This window comes from Scyliorhinus torazame, chromosome 8 (genome assembly GCF_047496885.1).
Source record: "Scyliorhinus torazame isolate Kashiwa2021f chromosome 8, sScyTor2.1, whole genome shotgun sequence".
NCBI lineage: Eukaryota > Metazoa > Chordata > Chondrichthyes > Carcharhiniformes > Scyliorhinidae > Scyliorhinus > Scyliorhinus torazame.
Window position 1 is genome coordinate 238,356,823 of NC_092714.1, and position 20,118 is coordinate 238,376,940.

At 47.1% G+C, this 20,118-nt stretch overlaps 1 protein-coding gene across 9 annotated transcripts in view; it reads left to right on the forward strand.

Annotated features, from left to right (window-relative positions):
- Positions 1-20,118, forward strand: part of dnmt3bb.1 (DNA (cytosine-5-)-methyltransferase 3 beta, duplicate b.1) — a 352,173-nt gene that overhangs the window by 110,041 nt on the left and 222,014 nt on the right. For 8 of the 9 annotated variants that reach the window (XM_072514981.1, XM_072514983.1, XM_072514985.1 and 5 more), the window contains one exon: positions 4,960-5,109. The exons of the other annotated variant lie outside the window; for it this stretch is intronic. In XM_072514981.1, the coding sequence (XP_072371082.1) occupies positions 4,960-5,109 (150 nt within the window). The remainder of the gene's footprint in view (positions 1-4,959; positions 5,110-20,118) is intronic. 9 annotated transcript variants of the gene reach the window in all.

Below are 20,118 nucleotides of genomic sequence, written 5' to 3' on the forward strand. Positions count from 1 at the left end.
AGGTCCTTAGCTGATCACTGGCAAATTCTGGATGCATAAACATTCAGGGTGACCATGACCACTTGTGGCTGTGAGGCGTTGGGTCATTATGGATAAGATCATAAGTGCCCAAAACTATCTGCCTGGGCAAGCACAGCCTCTTGCAGCACTACCGCTCTGTCATTTGCAGGTTACTGACTCTTTGGCTGTACAGCGATGCCTTGAATAACACCTTCACCCCCTTGCAGCCCTTTGCTGTGCTCATCTGGCTTCCTCCTGACCAGGAAGATTGAATCTACTGCAGTACCTCTTTGTCACTCTGCCCAGTGTCAATGTAGCGTGCTCCCTTTTCACCGCCGGCAGCTCACTAGGCCTTCCCCATCCCACCTCTGATGCTCCAGTGATGTCAGCAGCTTCACAACCCTCCAACAACTCACTGTTCCCAAATGCTAGCCTCTCATCACCAGTGAGGCAGCTCTGAGCAACTGATTGAGCAGCTGTTTCTTAAATTTATTGACCGTTGCATCCATTGGCATGCATGACTCCCTGCTGTGTACATGACAGCTGCACCCTGATGTGCCCCAGATCCTCTGTCTTCCAAGTGCCTTCTGATTGAAAATCTAAACATGCTGCTCCAAAGCTTGTTTATGAGCTCCACAATGAGCCAACAGCCAGTTAATTAGAGGGTTGCGGACTCCCCACTGCCCCCCCCCCCCATACCCACTTCTTGCCCTCCCTTTGAGAATTACATCGCGTTCCAGAGGCTTTTGGATCCAATGACACCAGCTGAGAATTCTAGTATCAGTGTAATTATGAAAGCTATCCAGCCATTCCGTATCGAAACATATAAAGATTTCAATTAGATTGTCACAAACTTCATGCATATCCAACAATATAAGCAAACATTATTTGAGTTATTGCTGCTTTACTGATGGTTTGAGTTATTGATGCTTTGCATCTCTCACACTGGGCATTGATTCAAGATTAGTTATTCATTTTCAGAGTCAATTGAAGCAAAAATGAAATTGATTGGAAGTTGTCTGGAGGGAGGAAGCATATGTGGAGGGAACTGGCCAGTAAACACGTGAAACACAGAGTGGCACGGTAGCACAGTGGTTAGCACTGTTGTCTCACAGCACCCGGGTCCCAGGTTCGATTCCCGCTTGGGTTATTGTCTGTGCGGAGTCTGCACGTTCTCCCCATGTCTGCGTGGATTTCCTCTGGGTGCTCCGGTTTCCTCCCACATGTCCCGAAAGACGTGCTTGTTAGGTGAATTGGACATTCTGAATTCTCCCACTGTGTACCCGAACAGGTGCCGGAATGTGGCAACCAGGGGCTTTCCGCAGTAACTTTATTGCAGTGTTAATGTAAGCCAATTTGTGACAAGAAAGATTATTAACATGGATCTTCCTTCGCTGCAACAGGAGGTTGCACTTCTCTGTGGAGGCTGCCGCAAACCTCCGCATCCTTCCGCAACAGAATCTGCTGCCTAACTACCATAGGTGCATGCCACAGGCTCTCAAAGTCATCCCAACCCGGAATTGTTATGCCACTGAATCTTTCTTTCTTTCTCCTGAAGAGGATACCAGCTGCAACTCCCAGTTTGCAGGTTGCATTAAGCAGCTGATTGATGCTCCCTTTGCTAAGATCAAGCAGTATATCACCTTACCAATGACCTAAGCAGTCAGTAGGAGAGAGTTTGAGGCTTTGCAGGCTTTTCTCATGTGCAGGGCATGATTGATTGTACACTCTTGTCCATCACCATTCACCAATAGAAAAAGATACCACTCTATCACTGTACAGTCAGTCGCCAATTACAGGAACAACATCATGCAGAATTGTGCAACATATCTAGAGAAATGCCAAAATTCTTTAATGCTCATGTTCCCCACCATTCCCACTCTATTCGACTGTGGGAAATGTGACTGGATGGTTTATTGAGCACAGCAGGCTGACAGATCTTCGGGCCTGGCTGATGACACCACCACGCCCAAACAGCATAAATATAATTGATAGCAAAACACTGCAGATGCTGGAATTTTGAAATAAAAGCAGAAATATATGCAAATATTAATCTGGGATGTTATAAAGCACGCAGCAGGAATGCACAAGCAGAGATTTGAGTGTCCGGATTGCTGCATTATGGCCAATTGTTGTGATCTGCTGCATAAGGCACAACATTGCAGTGGAAAGAGATCTTTCCATTCAGAGGAGAGCAGCAACAGCATAGTCATCACCAGCAAGGAAGAGCACGGGGAAGGAAAGGAAGTAGCTGAGGGCAGAGTATCACATCTGCATCTTGACGATGTAATAATGGGGATGTAAAAGTTCTCTAAATGGCTTAAGTATTTTTCACAGCCCTTCTCTCGATAACTTAGGGCAGAGCCCCTCTGCATAACAGTGTACTCTTCCTCATGTTCTTTGTCGTGCATTGAAGACCATTTAAACCATTTATAGAACTTCCATATCAATGACATTCTGACAATGGAGACTTAGAAGTAGCTATGAGATCAGACTGCAGACCAAAATGCAATGTATGACAAAGGTGATCAGTTTGATGTCAATCATAATAAACTTTCCATTTGTTTCTCGCTTCGGTGATTTTCCTCAAAGATTTTCTAACTCTGTTGTACCTATGAGGCAGTGCCCTTATGACCTGAGTAAAGTTGCTGGAAGAGTATTGTTCCTCATGTCTGGAGACTTGAGATGCTTGTGGCCGGTGAAATCTGAGTGCTCAAGTCGATGAGGGCTCAGACACAGACTGCAACAGCACAGCTGCTGCGGCTGACCTGTCGGCACTATGGCAGGCACTAACTGGTGTGGGGTGAATGTGATAAGGTGCTAACTCCCTGAGAGAGGGGTTATAGAGTGTCAATAGGAACTCAGTGCCATTTTCATTGGAAAAATTAGCAATAGTGTTAAGAGGTGGATCCACCTATTCTTACAGGCATGAAGCACTACTTAAATGGACAATCATCTGCAAGCAATTAGGGCATTGAAATCTGTTTGCAATTCACCTGGTTGGATGTTTTCATATTTCGAAATTGGAATTTGCTAACTTAGTTGCTTCTGCTTCAAAACAATTGAGAAATTCAGTGCTCAAGGGGGGAGATCTTATAGCCACCCTTTCTACTTGGAGGAAGAAGGCTGGCAGGAGACATGGAGGATTGGGGAACTTCAAGGAATTGCAATTAGGGCTTTGAGGAGAGCTGTTCAAAGGCTTTTTTAACCTTGTTGAAAGGTCTATGTACCCTGAGTTCAATTTTATGAGGAGCAGCGCATCAAGTAGTTATTCTCCAGAGATGTTATCAGAGCCTGGTGCAGGCTCTTACAATATTTACAATGCATTGCCTGTAACAGTTTCATCTCAGGCTATTTCCAGGCTCCAGCAAGTGCCATTGGTCACACTAGTCAGTCTGCAGACCATTCCTACAGCAGGCAGGTCACGGCTTTCTTCGCCAAAGCATTACATTCCCCACAGACCCCAACTGTCATCAGGAAAGGTCAGCAAGCTTTTTCTGTCATGTCAGGCGGCAATTGATTGCTCATGTCACAAGAGCCAAAGTCCAGAAGAATGCAAAGTTCTGAGAGAATTGTAGGGCTGGAGGAGGTTGCAGAAATAGGGAGCAATGTGATTTAAGTACCAGGGTGAAAATTTTAAATTGGAGGTGTTGAGGGACTAAAAGCCAGTGTATTCTAGTGAATCAGGTTTGTTGGGTGAAGGGAACATGGTGTGGTTTGGGATATAGACCACTGAATTTTGAAGGGGCTGAAATATATGGGAAGATAATGATAGGAGGCCCTTGGATTAGTTGAGTTGAAGAATGGATGAGAATTTTGGCAGCTGATAATACAAGGCTGGAAACGTGTGATGTTACAAGGCTGGAAGTAGGTGGTCTTTATGATAGGGAAGATATTCTTACTATAAAAGGTCCTGTTTATTGAACAAGTTCATATGTTGTGTGATCATTCAAATAGTTTCATTTATGGTGACAAATGCTTCCTTAAGACATAATATTATAGTAGAAATAACATTGGGGTTCATTTAAAATGCTGCTTTAAAGGAAAACGGATTTTATATTATGGCGTACTAATTGGATTTGACTTTGCATATCTGATATATTAATGCTTCTTCTAAATCTAACCGGCAACTACGTCCTCTTAAAATTGATGGCTTTGCCCTGGACCTTCTGTGCCTGTTGACGTTCTTAGTCTCAATACCTCCCTTGACTTCAAAGGGAACTCTCATCTTTTCCATTGCTGTAATTGTCTACAGGAATCTTGTTGTTTTCTTCTATGAGTTTTCCCTCTCAGCCACTCTTAACTTTCTATAAGGCCCAAACCCATCCAGGATGTGAATATTGCTTCTATATTTTGGAAAGCTCTTCCAGCACTCTCTAACATGCTTACAATTGATGCCAGGAAAACCTGAATGTGTGATAGGTGATCCTCTTCTCAACTGTGGTTCTAACCAGTCTCTCATCGCAATCGTTTTTGCCTCTATTTTACTGATATTACATGGCCTCTGCTTCTCTGATGTGTTCTTTCAGATTCTCAGCAAATATGCCATTTTACAGGCTCACCTGCCCCTCTTCAAACTTACGGTTGACAAGAAGATGCTTTGCACAGTTTCCGCCTCTGCCGCATTCTTTCCCAGGTTTTCTTAATTGTGGAACTCTTTGCTTCCCTGGGCTTTTGCTTCTTTCTGCAATTTTTGACTTTTTAAACAAGCGTTTGTCGTCATCTGCACGCTATTCAAAATGTACCTGTCTTCGCTCTTGAGGGTGTCCTGCACGATGCACCTTGGCCCTTCATCTTAATTACCAACAAAAAAAAAAATCTGCTATAGTCCTGTTGCTATGTCTTTTGCGATGTTTTCCATTTTGGGCACTGGAATACATGGTTGTCCTTGTTTAGCACAAAGAAGCTAACCAGAGTCAACTTGAAACCTGTATCTTAATGGCTGTATGTTGCCCATAGGCAAGACGAAGAGGAGTATCAGGTTGGGAAAGCAGTCTCAGACAAAGGCCAGCACCACGTATAATTTTCCAGGCAGGAATTTCCTTTCGCCACAAAAAAAAGAAAGAAGATAATAATATGAAACCCAAAAAGGACATGAACAGTTCATTGGTATGTACATAAATTGTATGTAAGGTATGTCCATTGAAAAGATATGTTGTTTTTATCAAATTATTTATATTATTAGTTCTGACAGTAGACTTTGTCCACCAAATAGAGATGATATTTATTATCAGTTATAAGCAGATCGGCTATTATTAGGTTCTGTCCAAGCATAGCAAAACCTGCAATCGTTTTTGCCTCTATTTTACTGATATTGAAATTAGCCGTGAACTATTATAAATGAAACTATTTCTAGGTATTGTAGAAGTTCAGAAGGTACATATTTGGCACTAGAGATAATGGTATGATGCTGCACAAAATGCACATTACTATCACAAGAATTCTGCTTTTAATTTTTTTAGTACGTTATCCTTCTTAGTCTTATTGCCTGCCGACACCTGTTTCCTTATTTACCCTGGAGTTGCTGGGTTGGAAGAGAACATAGGTTACCAATAAGTTACCAATTGAGCATAGCTTACCAATGATCATTTGCAAGGTGAGGGCCATCTGATGGGCTCCACAGGTGAAGCACCAGAATAAATTCAAGTTTGTTTCATGTTGGTGTGAAGCAACATTTACTATTACAGTGGTGGCCATTTACTAATTACATTTAACACACAGGAAGAAATCATTCTCCATAAATCTTGTGATTTCCACCTTCATATCCGACCTTGAGAACGTGCACCACTGTTTAGAAGTCGAGTTTACCAGAACTTATTTCTTAGGGCATAAGCACTTGATTAAAGGGACACTGTTTAATTGTGATTGCTTGTGGAAACTTGCGGCAATAACTTATAATTCACCACAGGTATTGCAAAAGATATCTAATGTTCTACTAAGGGAGCCTTTTCCGACCTACATTTTCCATTACCTTTGGAAAGTTCCCTAATTCAAGGCAATTACTGAGCTTGAGTCTGAAATTTGCACAACGTGTTTTCTGCTGAGAATTTCACTTCATGTGGCCTATCTATATGCTGGAGGAAGAGAGGCTGCAAAGGAAGTTAAATCATGCAGGTTGCACCAGAGAAGAGTCAACTCATCTCATCAGTGTCCATCAAGAAGGATGGATAGACGCTCTATAGCAATTTCCAAAACTTTCCCAGGAAAGAAAGAACTTCTATGGCAGAATGCCCCAAAGGAACATTTTTTGATGATGAGTCACTGTTGTAATGGGGAGGACAACGTGGAAAAAAGATAGAAAAATGCAGTAGCTAATTTACACAGAGAAATTAGGTAAATGACAGGACGATCTGTTTTAATGATGCTTATGATGGATAGCTATTGACCAGGACATCCAGTGAATCAGAGAATCCTGACAGTGCAGGAGGAGGCCATTCGGCCTATTGTATCTGCACCAGGCCTTGGAAAGAGCACTATACTTAAACCCACGACTCCACCCTATCTCTTTAACGCAGTAGCCCCATCAAACCTTTTGGACACTATGGGGCAATTCGACAAGGCCAATCCATCTAACCTGCACATCTTTGGGCAGTGGGAGGAAACCGGAGCACCCGGAGGAAACCCACGCAGATACGGGGAGAAGCTGCAGAGTCTACACAGACAGTCAGCCGAGGCTGGAATTGAACCCAGGTCCCTGGAGCTGTAAGGCAGCAGTGCTAACCACTGTGCCACCACTGTGTACTACCTGTTATTCTTGGAATACTGACATAGGCTGCGGGATTCTCCATTGGTGTGACCTTCCGCCTCACCAGCAGCACAGCCATGCTTACGCGTTTCCCGATGCTGTGGGGTGGCCTGGAATGGAAAACCCCATTGGCCAGATGCGGGAACGGAGAATTTCACTGCCGGTGGAGGTGCAGGCTGGCGGGTCGGAGAATCCTGCCCAGGATATTTTATGTGCCTCTCGAAGGGCAGATGGGGCTTTAGTTTAACATTTTATTTGAAAGGCAGAATCTCTGACAATGTAGCACCTATAATAATAATATTAATAATAATAATTAATGATAACATTAATAATAATATAACCTCCTCTATTATGCACAATTTGTTGCATAGATTGCATACTCAAGTCTCTGAAGTTTTTACCCATGGCCTTCTGATTCAGAAATGAACGTGCTACCATTTAGGTAAACCTGCTACCTAAGAAACCCTGTCGCAGGAGATTGCACTTTAGGCATGAAGCTTTGGAGTCATGAAGCTTTGGAAGAGCTCTATTTCTTGCTCTAGATAGATTTGCAACCAAGGTGCCAATGTACAGAGCCTAGAAAGTGGTAGAAAAAGTATCCACAGTTCTCATGTTGTATGCCATATTTTATTTCATGGATCCAAAGGATTAGCCAATTAACTGTGCACTCTTCTATATGGCAAGCCATCAATGCCAACTGTACTAGGGAAGCTCAAATTACACAATTTGACCTTGCTCCCTCACGGGTGACAGAGAGGTTCAACAATTTATCATAATTGCTGATTTTTCCTGGGTTATCAGGTCCACTGATTGCATTGTGTGCTTCAGATGTAAATCCCTACATTTAAAAGAACTGCAAAGGCTTCCACTCCCTGAAGGTGCAGGTAATTTACAATGACAGGCATAGCTTCTTGCTTGTGAATTCATGACTTACTAGGTGCTGCCATGATGCTTTAATATTTAGTCAATCTAAATTGTAGCTGTATTCCAACTAGAGGGTTAAGAAGCTGCTTAACATCCACAAGCTTCCTCAGGCTCTGTCTGTCACTGTGTCATTTTCTGATTTACGCTATCTGCATTCACTCAAGTGAACTATCTCCATGCTGCTGAGTGAAAGACAGTGAATGATGAGGTGTGCAAGTGGCTGACAGTGTTGCCAGAGGAAAAGGAGATTGTGAGCTCTGGTTCCTCCAGAATTTTCTCTGTTATCTTCTGGCTTGTACCTTCTGGAGGAAAAGACAATGGACCATAACTTCCACTCCTATCCACTTATACTAAAATACAACGGCACTTTTCTCGCCCAACCCTCTGACCTGGGCTGGGGTGAGAAAAGTGCATATTAGTGGGTTCCTGAAGCCTTCAGTTGAGTGCAGGAGATTTTGGAGGTGGGGGGGGGGGAAGATATGTTCCCCTTTTTACAGTATTGGTTGCCATAAAGCAGCTGGGTTTAAAGGTTCAGCCACTTTGAGAAGCCAGAGAGAAGAGAAGTGTGTGAGGTAACTGGGTAGGATGGGGATGGAGGAAGCTGGAGGTGTAGATGAGTTGAGGGTTCAGGTGGTCAGTGGCGTGGTGGGCCTGTTTGGTCGGTGCTGGGAGTTAATCAGTGGTTGGGGTGGCCGGTGAGGGCAGTCGGAAGATGGGGGGGTAGTCAGGAGATTGAGACATAGTCAGGGTTGGTCCCTCGGGGTTAGGGGGTAGTTGAAGTGGTGAGTAGGTCGTCGGAGATCCCATGAGGGGAGGTGTTGAACTGGAGAGTCGTCAGTGGGGAGGTGTTGGTCGCAGTAGGTAGGGGATTGGAGATAGTTGGAGGGAAGGGGAGGTGGGGTGGGGGGGGGGGGGGTGTTTCCGTGGGGGTTCTGAGAGTAGTCGGGGGGGTTGGAGCAGGTTGTCAGGGTGTCGCCTGAGGAGTCAGTAGGGTAGTCGAGCAGAGCTGTAGGGATTCGGAAGGGTAGTTAGAGGGTCAGGAGAGCAGTCGAGAGGATGGGGGGTAGTCGGGGGTGGTGCAGATGGCAGGTGGTTGGGAGGTCCAGTAGAGGTCCAGTGTTGACGGGGCGGCATTGAGTGCATCAGTACTATAGTTACCAAATCAGAAGTGGTTTTAATTCCTCTAATTTCCCTGGATAAGTATTCTTGTAAGACAGTCGGAACCATTCAAAGACTCATTTAATTCACAGTATCAGACGGTTCCCAGCGCAGTGCAATTGTCAATTGTAAGTCTGAGCTTCCCAGCCAATTACTGTGCAATCCTTACTTCGGGACTTTGTGTGGTGGTTCCCCCAGTGCATCTTGGGTACCCCCAGAATACAACACTCTGTGAACCGGAAGATATGGGCTAGTATTGTTAATATTTGTGCCATAACTCGTGGCGTATAAGTCAACCCAACATATAAGCCACCCATTTTCCTGGCCCCCAGAATCATGATTTTGCATTTACTTGGTGTATCAGTCGACCTCCCTTTTCAGTCATTACATGCTATACTCGCAATAGTATTCTGTCCCAAATTTGTACCACGCAAATGCATGTTTTACATACCAGTACCAACTCACTGGCCGGCAGGGACCAAGCAGGCAGTATGGGCTACGTTGTGAAGATACGCGGGAGTTTAAGATATGCCTACCCTTTGCACCAGATGCCCGTGACATTTGAAAATGGCAACCAGCCGTGCTGGCGGTTCACTTTATACTTCCATGTATGAATTGACCTCCATTTTCTGAAGGATATTTTGAGATTGCTAAGGTTGACTTACATGCCAAGATCTATGGTGTGTGTCAGCAGCATTCTATATTAATCAGGTACTTTCTAGATCTATCATGAGGAAAGTGTTAACTGTTGAAGATCCAGCTGCGTTTTATGGGCAGTTGTTGTTGGGGCTGCCGTCCTGCTAAAGAGATCAGCGGCTGGATTCTCCGATATCGGCGCGATGTCCGCCAACTGGCGCCAAAAACAGACCGGCATCGCGTCGCCCCAAAGATGCGGAAGTCTCCGCATCTTGAGCGGCCGAGCCCTCACCTTGAGGGGCTAGGCCCGCGCCGGACTGATTTCTGCCCTGCCATCTGGCGGGAAAGGCCTTTGGTGCCCCGCCAGCTGGCGCGAAACTGACTTTGCCGGGTGGTGCATGTGCGGCAGCGGCTGCTCGCGGCATCCCCGCGCAAGTGCAGTGGAGGGGGTCTCTTCCGCCTCCGCCATAGTGGAGACCATGGCGAAGGCGGAAGGAAAAGAGTGCCCCCACGGCACAGGCCCACCCGCGGATCGGTGGGCCCCAATCGCGGGCCAGGCCATCGTGGGGGCACCCCCCGGGGCCAGATCGCCCCGCGGCCCCCCCCAGGACCCCGGAGCCCGCCCACGCCGCCTTGTCCCACCGGTAAGAGAGGTGGTTTGATTCTCGCCGGCGGGACAGGCATTCCAGCAGCGGGACTTTGGCCCATTGCGGCTGGAGAATCGCCGGGGGGGGGGCCCGCCAACTGGCGCGGCGCGATTCCCATCCCCGCCGTATATCCGGTGCAGGAGAATTCGGCAACCGGCCGGGGCGGGATTCACGCCAGTCCCCGGCGATTCTCCGACCTGGCGGGGGGTCGGAGAATCCCGCCCCTGGTGTCTTCAGCATTAGGTGAAATATATCTTTGAAAAATTATATGGTCACATTCTGGAGACAAATTACTCCAGAGAAATTGGGGCTGCAGGGGCTGCCTTTCCTGCTCCTGGACCATCCTTTGTTTCGTTAAACATTTCCCCCCCCCCCCCTTCTCCTGCCCCGAGGCTGCTGCTGGGAAGACACCTCCATTTAACTGGCAAACTACCCGCGAGGCAGAGTGGGGGGGGGAGAGGGTGTTGATCCACCATTGGCAAATTGCCAACTGAGATAACCCTCACAAAGACAAGGGGGATCGCTGATTAATCTTCCCATGGACCTCGTAGGATCCGAGTTCCCATGGTGATCGGGCAGTGGCCGTTAGCGGGACCTTTAAATGTGGCTCCCAGACCCAGATCAGAAGTTCCCAATAGTCCTGGGCTGGGATGTTTGTTTCGGCGACGAGGATCAAGCACGGAATTCTGAGCATCCGTTTCAAAACTCCCTGACGACAACTCCGGTAATTAAAATGCAAAACAACTCCGGAAATGCCCTTGTTTGGGATGTGGAGGATTGGCCCTAATATGCCGAATGTAAGTGCTACTTGTTCCACACCAACAGCGTAGATGGGGGTGACATACATAGAAGGGGGTGACAGACATAAAGTAATCCTTTTGACAACATGCATAGCCCCGGCATTCAGCAGTATTAATGGTTTAACTTATCCTGCAGCCCCTGACACTAAAATACCCAACAAGTTTGTGGATCTAGTAAAGAACCATTGCGACCTAAAGCCCACGTAATCCTCCAGCGTTACAGATTCAGTATGGCTGAGGGACCACCGGGGAACCTGTGACAGAATTCCTGGCTCGGTTATGGAAGTTGGCCGAATACGGTGAGTTTGGCCCATCCCTGATCAAAGTGCTATATGACCGACTAGTGTGTGGGATCAATAATCTTGCGATACAAAAAAGTTGTTGGCAGAGCTCACCCAAGACCTCAAAAGAGCTATGGAATTCGCACTAACCTTGGAGAATGCAGAAAAAAGGGCCCCACAAACTCCAAGGGATGTTGTACATTAGTGTTCTCTGGCTGGGGATGGGGCAGGGAAGACCCTCATACAGAAACGCCAGCATTCCCAGTGAAGGCTCCAACGCGCCTCATCCACCACCAACTCAACATTCAGCCAAGACATTCTGGCACCTCAAAAAAACAGCTGAATAATCCCAAAAGTATCAGGGAAGCCTCCTCGGAGGACGACATGTGTCAGCCGCGAGGCTGCTGTAAGTGCGGTCAAAGGACACCACGACCAGGCTGCTTGAATCATCATTATTTGTGCCGCCCAGGCTGGAAGCCAAAGCCACCTCAGGCCTGGGCCTTGCAAATCTATCAACCTGTAGGGGCCGAAAAGATGTGACTAAACTGCATCACTACCCTAAGATGCCCCGATAAACACTCTTGGCCAACGGCCATTCCCTAGAAATGGACATGGATATGGGAGCTGCTGTCTCCAACGTCGGGGAACAGATTGTCCAGCGTCTCCAGATGGATCGCTTGTCCCGAGGGCTGCGAGACATCAGGGCCAGATTGACAACATATACCTCTGAGGTTTATGGGGACCACTGTGACCCCGGTTACCTATGGGCAGTGGATGGCCCGACTTTCACTCATTGCTGTGCGAGGGCCAGAACCTAGCATCTTTGGCAGAGACTGTCTCCAGAGGATCCGACTGGACTGGCTACAAATTTTTAAACTAGGAACTGGTGGACTATACGAGGTCATTGCCAAATATTTATATGGATCTCAAGCCCTACCCAAATATTTCAGGGCACAGCCAATCCCATGCGCTCTACTTACCAAAGTAGTGACCGAACGCGAGTGGTTAGAGAACCTCGTGCTGATCCGACCAGTGCAGTTCGCAGAATGAGCTTCACCAGTAGTTCCTGTTCTCAAGTCTGACACGTCAGTCCACCTATGCAGGGACTATAAACTAATGGTTAATAAAGCCTCATGTTTAGATCGGTACCCCATGCCACGCAGACTGATAGAGGGTCAAACCTTCACCAAACTAGACCTCCAGCTAGAATTAGACGAGTCATCCAGGAAATACGTGATGATTAACAACCATAAGGCTTTGTATGAATATACACGCCCTACAGAGTATCGTCGGCATGCGCTATTTTTCAATGCATGATGGAGAACATTCTCCAAGGGTTAGCTAAGGTAGCGGTATATTGAGACGACGTACTAATCACAGGAACCACAGAAAAAGAGCACCTAACAAACATGGAGGAGGTTTTGAGACGGGTTCCTAACAAAGGTGTCTGTCTAAAACGAGAAAAATGTGTTCCAGGAAGGCAAAGTGATCTACTTAGGGTACCGAATCGATAAAAAAGGCCTAAACCCCGGATAAAGTTAAGGCCATCAAAGAGGCACCACTCCGTGAAATACAACAGAATTAAAATCTTTCACAAGCCTCGTAAGCTATTATCGGACATTTATCCCAAACATGACGACTTGATTGTCATCCCTGCACAAATTGTTAAAAAGACACCAGATGTGGTCAAGCAGGCGTTGATGGATGATGTATTCACGAAGGTGAAGCAGCAGTTATTATCATCAAACATCCTGGTTCATACGACCTCAAAAGAGATCTGGTATTAACATGTGATGCCTTGCCATTTGGAGTAGGGGCAGTCCGTTTCCATCGATGGGACGTTGGCACAGAGAGACCTATAGCACATGCACCCAGAACCATGGCAGATGTGGAAAAACGGGGCGGGATTCTCCAACCCCCCCCGCCGGGTCGGAGAATCGCCGGGGGGTGGCGTGAATCCCGCTCCGATGCCGGCTGCCGAATTCTCTGGCGCTGTTTTTTTGGCGGGGGAGGGGATCGCGCCGCGCCGGTCAGGGGCCGTTGGCAGTGGCCCCCCGGCGATTCTCCGGTCCCCAATGGGCCGAGCAGCCGCCCGTTTTCGGCCAGTCCCACCAGCGTGGATTAGACCAGGTCCGGACCGGAGGGACCTGGCTCTGAGGGCGGCCTGTGGAGTCCTTCGGGTGGGGGGGGGGGGGGGGGGGGCACTGGGGGATCTGGCCCCAGGGGGGGGGCCCCCACGGTGGCCTGTGCCACGGGGGCACTCTTTCCCTCCGCGCCGGCCTGTGTAAAGCTCCGCCATGGCTGGCGCGGAAAAGAAACCCCCTGTGCATGCGCAGGAAGCACGGCAGCGGTTCTGCGCATGCGCCAGAACTCGCTGGCACTCCTGCGCATGCGCCGGCCGGCGGAGGCCCTTCGGCGCCGGTTGGCGCGGCGCCAACCACTCCAGCACTGGCCTGGCCCCCGAAGGTGTGGAGGATTCCGCACCTTCCGGGCAGCCCGACGCCTGAGTGGTTCACGCCACTCCTTGGCGCCGGTAAGGCCCGCCCCACCGGATACCGGAGAATCCCGGCCACTATTCTCAGATCGAAAAGGAAGGATTGTCTGTTATTTTTGGGGTGAAGACATTCCATCCATATCTCTGCGGCCGACATTTCATAATCATTACACCATAAATCCCCGCTGGGCCTTTTCAAAGAAGATAAAATGATTCCCCCATCGCCTAACATTGGACATTATTGTTAGCAGCATACTAATACTCTCGAGCACCGTCCAGGAACACACATTACCAATGCGGATGCCCTGAGTCACCTCCCACTGCCCACAAGTTTGGCCCCTCTGTCGTCATTGGAAGAAGTCATCGTGACCTTGAACTTCCTGGATACCTTCTTCGTATTAATAAAGCAGTTTAAAGAGTGGACCCAGAAGGACTCCACTGGCAAAATTGCGCTATAAGATCCTCAGTGGCAGAATCTGAGGACACTCCACAGATGACATGAAACCCTTCCTCACTAAATGACAAGACCTGAGTGTAGAAGATGGCACCATCCTGTGGAGAGCCCGAGTAGTCATTCACCGCCCAGGTCGGCACGCAATCCTGATAGAATTACACAATGGTCACCCAATGGGGTATCCAAGATGAACAAGGAGCTGCGTCTGGTGGCCCAGGCTCGATACAGACATCGACAATCTGGTGAAGCAGCGCTTTTTGTGCAAGGAGAATCGGAAGCTCCCACCTTCAGCACCCCATTGCCCCCAAGAGAATGGCTGGGAAAACCTGGGTACGGGCTACACGTGGACTTTGCTGGCCCATTCTTGGGATTGATGTTCCTTATTGTAGTCGACACCCAAATCATGCATCCTCCACAACTTCTCATGCAACAATGGAAAATCTCTGACAAAGTTTCTGTACCCACGGCGTACCAGAGATCCTCGTGTACGATAATGATACCTATGAAGCCCAGTAGGCCTTGGCAGGTGAATAAACAAGAGTTTATTGTAGTCATCGAAAAGAGCCACTAGGGCAGCATACGCACAATAAGTCCCCGTCGGGACTACCAGAATGCTGGCCTTGCTTTTTGCATAGCACAGTACGAGCCCCAGCTGGGCGGGGTGAGTCCCACGGGAAGATCGATTAGGGTATTCTCTTGGGCCTCATGAGGGTTATTACAGTACCCCTTTACAAGTGGAAAAACTTCAGGCATTCATGAAGTCGAACGGCATTAAATACATCCAACCATCATACTACCCATCTTCTAATGGCCCGGCCGAGCAAGCAGTTCAGACATTCAAAACCAGAATGAAGAAACAGCTTCTGGTTCCCTGGATACAAAATTGTCCCGGTTCCTCTTTGATTATAGACCCTCACTGCACATGATGATGACAGTCAGACCAGCAGAATTGTTAATGAGATGACAAATGAACAGGAAATGGCGCCTATGTGCGGACCTTTGGAAATGGCTCCCACTGGATCTCAGGAGTTGTGCTGGAAAAGACTGGTCCAGTTTCATACAAAGTCAAGGTCCAATGATAGGCCATGAAAAAACATTTGGACCACTTGAGAAGCGGGGAACCTACTCCAGCGGAAAGTATTTCAGCAGAGGTGACGTCCTTGACGCCCGTTGCAGCTACCTGCTGCAAGTGGACTCAGCCTATGGGGGACCGAGAGTCATTCCCCCTGACGATGAAGATTTGGAGTCCGCAATAGAGATTGAGGAAATTGATCCTCCTCTGGTCAGCACCGAAAACGAGCCACCACCTGTGGTCCTTCGGCACTCAACTAGAAAGTAACCTAGTTACCAGTCTGCTTCACCCCCCCCGGTCCAGCTCCACCAATGCCAATTCGAGGTCTTGGGCCAAGCAATGAAAAAGGCCTCATTGTCACGGAGTGAGGGGGATGATTTAAGGGGAGGGGTTTGTGATAACCATCACAAGGACCACAAGGGATTGCTGATTGATCTCCCCGTGGGCTTTGTAGAATAACTGTTCCCGTGGTGAGCGGGCGCTGGCCACCCCAGCATGACCTTTAAATGTAACGCCCAAACTCAAATCGGCAGTTCCCGATAGTCCTGTTTTGTTGCCGCGGTAGCGGCTTTATTTTCAGTTTAAAACAAACCAGTTTGGCCTTTCATTCCCACCTCCTGGGATTATTACACCAACTGTAATGTAAAATGGCCCCTAATTGGGTGGTTACGTATGTAAATAGGCTACTCCTCCTTCTTGGGAGGGCAGCCAATCTAGTTCCATTTCTGGCAGGGGCTTTTGGCGAGCTTTTGTGCTCGCATCTGTTCATTGCTTTAACTGTATGATGCTTATTAAATACAGTAGTTTCACTCCGATGGTGGGGATGCACTGGGGAGCTGATCTGACACGGTTCCCTGTGATATTGCCGACTACCCCACCTCCTGAACTCCCGACCTTTAATTAAGAAATTACATATTTCTTTTGTGGGATGTGGGCATGGCCAGTATTTGTTACTGATCCCAAATTGCCGTTGAACTGAGTGGGACTTAAAAGTCAACCACATTGTTCTGGGTCGAGAGTCACATGTAGGCCAGACCACGTAAGGGCAGCAGATTTCCTTCCCTAAAGGACAGTGGTGAACCAGATGAGGTATTTTTTTATGGCAATCAACACCCATCAGGCTAACTTTTAATTCTACATTTGTGTTGGCTGAATTTACGTTGTCATGGTATGATTTGAACTCCTGCCGCCAGAGCAGTAGCCCAGGCCTCTGGATTACACGTCTAGTGGCAATCCACAACGCCATCATCTCCATCTTCACATATGTTCCCACAATCTAACATCTGACTGCCAGGTCAGAATTGGTAGCCATTTCAATGTGCTGCCAAATGCCTGTTATTAGCACATCCTCCAATAGTAGCCTGATATTCCCTGGCATGCTGTGCTTACTGAGTACCCATATATTTCTCTCTGAATCAGTTATTTGTAGTTTTATTCATCTGCAAACACATTAACCATTTCTGACGTAGTGATGTCATTAAGCTACCACTGACATTGCAATATCTCTTTCGGGTTATGGAGGCCTCACTCGCAGCCAAGTCTTTCCACATGGTCTGTCCTTCAACATGCGATAGCTTCTTCCTCTATTTCCCAGCTGTTGCATTTCTCCTTTCAAGAATTTGGACCAGCAGCACTATAACCTCTGAAAAGCTAGATACTTGCCTTTTCTTACTTCAGTTTCAGCTTTTTTGCTCTTTTCTATCCAATGTGTTAACTGCATGGTGCCCTTTAAATACAGTAGTTTCACTTTGTGTCCATGCACTTCCTGAATTTACTGTGCTCCCTTGGCATATCTCTCCATTTGGTAGGACAACTACTTTTTCCTCACCGGCATTATTAAAATCAACAGTCCCGGGAATTTCTTACGAGGGGTTGAATGAAATAGGTAAGTAAAAAATAATGAGTATTAGCACAGATCAGCTCCATCTCAGTTCATAATTCTCCAGAGCTTCAGGGAATTTGTCAAATGTAGGAATTTGTTGAGATGGGGGAAATGGTGCAGTTTGATATATATTCAAAAAATAGGGTTAAATTAGGATTTCAGGCCGAATTGCCGTAATGAGGTAAAGCATATAACTAAATTTGATGAAGTTCATAAGTTTATACAAGATAGAACATACAGTGCAGAAGGAGGCCATTCGGCCCATCGAGTCTGCGCCGACCCACTTAAGCCCTCACTTCCACCCTATCCCCGTAACCCAATAACCCCTCCTAAACTTTTTTTGATCACTAAGGGCAATTTATCATGGCCAATCCACCTAACCTGCACATCTTTGGACTGTGGGAGAAAACCGGCGCACCCGAAGGAAACCCACGCAGACACGGGGGGAACGTGCAGACTCCGCACAGACAGTGACCCAGCGGGTAATCGAACCTGGGACCCTGGTGCTGTGAAGCCACAGTGCTATCCACTTTTACGCACGGTATCCAGATTAAAAACTGTGAATAGACAATTAAGTGATATTTCAAAACCTGTAAATCTAATCCCCATAAGTGCCTCACATCACTGAAGTACAGTGTTTCGGATTTTGTCGGAGTTCAGCGACAGGTGGTTGTGACTACAAAATGATGCAGCTATGGAGATCGAGATGTTAATATTGGTGGAGCCTTAGCCCTTGTGCTTGTCCAACAGGTTTAGCACGGTTGGCTGAACAGCAGGTTCATGATGCTGAGCGAGGGCGACAGTGCGGTTCAGTCCCCGTACTGGCTGAGGTTATTCATGAAGGCCCAGCCTTCTCAACCTTGCCCCTTGTCTGAAGTGTGGTGATCCTCAGGTTAAATCAGTCAGCTCTCCCCCTCAAAGGGGAAAGTAGTCTATGGCCATCTGGGACTACGGCGACTTTACTTTTACTTTTGTAGGTGGGAGCAGGGACTGCCGGGAGGATGAGCAAACTGACCACAGCAAAATGGTACGGAGGATTATTAAAGTTGGAACAGTAAAAAGAAAGATTAGGGACAGTATCATTAAGGGGATAGATACTTTTCCCTGCAGTCACAAGCTCGAGTCCCAAAGCCTGGGTTGTCTGCCCGGTGCGAGGGTTGGAGGAGATTGAGATTAACTTGGAGTGGGACGTGAAAGATTCAGTTATCGTAGGCCACGTAGGTAACAACAAAATAGGTGGGATAAAGAAACTCACTGAGCGAGTATGAGGAACTGGGGCTAAATTAGCAAGCAGAATCACAAAGGTAATAATCTCCAGATTTACTAGCTGAAAGCCATGAGCAAATTGGCATAGGGTAAAAAAGATCAGAGAGTTGAATGTGTGATTCAAAGAGTGTCACAGGTGAAATGGGTTTCAATTCATGAGCACTGGCACCAATACTGGGAGAAAGGGAGCTGTTCTATTGGGATGAACTTTGCAACCATGCTGGGTCCAGTGACTTGGTGAATTAAATATCTAAGAAATAAACTTGGCTCAAAAGAAAAAGGTGTAGAATCAGTTTGGTGGAGATAGCAAGGATATTGATTCACTGATGGACTTACACTATAGGCCCTCTAACAGTAGCTACCCTGTAGAGCAGACTTTAAATCAACCAATACTGGGGACTTGATAGAAAATTACTGAAATAATCATGGGTGACTGCAATCTTCATATAGATTGGGCAAATTGAATTGACATAAGTAGCCGTGTAGAATGGTTGATAACGGGCGGCACGGTAGCACAGTGGTTAGCACTGCTCCCTCACAGCTCCAGGGACCCGGGTTCGAGTGTGACCTCAGATAGCTGTCTGTGTGAAGTTTGCACGTTCTACCCGTGTCTGCGAGGGTTTCCTCTAGGTGCTCCGGTTTCCCCCCACAGTCCAAAGATGTGCACGTTAGGTGGATTGACCACCCTAAATTGCCCCTTAGTGTCCAAATGTTAGGTGGGATTACAGGGATAGGGCAGGGGATTGAGCCTAGTTAGTGTGCTCCATCGGAATCGGGGCCAGTGCAGACTCGATCGTCCGAATGGTCTCCTTCTGCAATGCAGGGATTCTGTTGTCGATGATTCTGAGTACATTCAGGACAGTTTCTTAGACTACTTTAGGCTTCTTTAGACCCGGTAATATGTAATGAGATAGGATTAATTAATGATCTCACAGTCAAGGATCCTCTTGGAAAATGATCATAACATGTTGGCATTTCACATTCATTTTGAGGGTGGGAAACACGTGTCTGAAACTTCAATCAGGCTGATGGTCGCTAAGCAGTGACTGATGTTTAAGGAGATATTTCACAATTCTCAACAAAGATAAATTCCATTGAGAAAGAATGACTCTGTGAGCAGGAGGAATCATCTGTGGCTAACTGCAGTTAAGGATGGTGCCACGTTGGAAGAAAAGGCATGCGATATTGAGAACATTAGCGGTGGGTCGTAACAGTAGAAAAGTTCAGAATCCAGCAATGGATCACTAAAATAAAAGAAGGAAATAAAATCGGTTAAAAGAGTAATCTTAGCAGACAATAAGAGCTTGTACACATATATAGAAAAAGAGTAGCTGAATGTTGACCCCTTAGTGGATGAGACTGGGGCATTAATAATAGGAAACTAGGAAATGGTGGAGAGTTGAACAAATATTTTATGGGCAGAATTTTATGTGGCCCGGGTGCGTGTGCGTGAAGATGATGGATGTGTATCCCGACATCATTGCCGACACTTGACATATCGGTTGGTTGGCTCAGGCACGGATTGGTCGTGCGCCCGCCGACAATAATGGAGCCACTTGAGAGGATTAATTGACCTGCATATTACTTTGCCCATGTGATTTTCAGGTTGGCACATGGCTAACATGGGCAGATGGCCAATCAGTTTTTGCAGTTTGCTCATCCAAGGACAGGATAACAGGTAGCTGGAGCAAAGGCAGGCTCTGGAGTTCGGGGTTTTTGGAACATTTTGAGCATCTTCTCTTCATTCTTTGGAGAATTC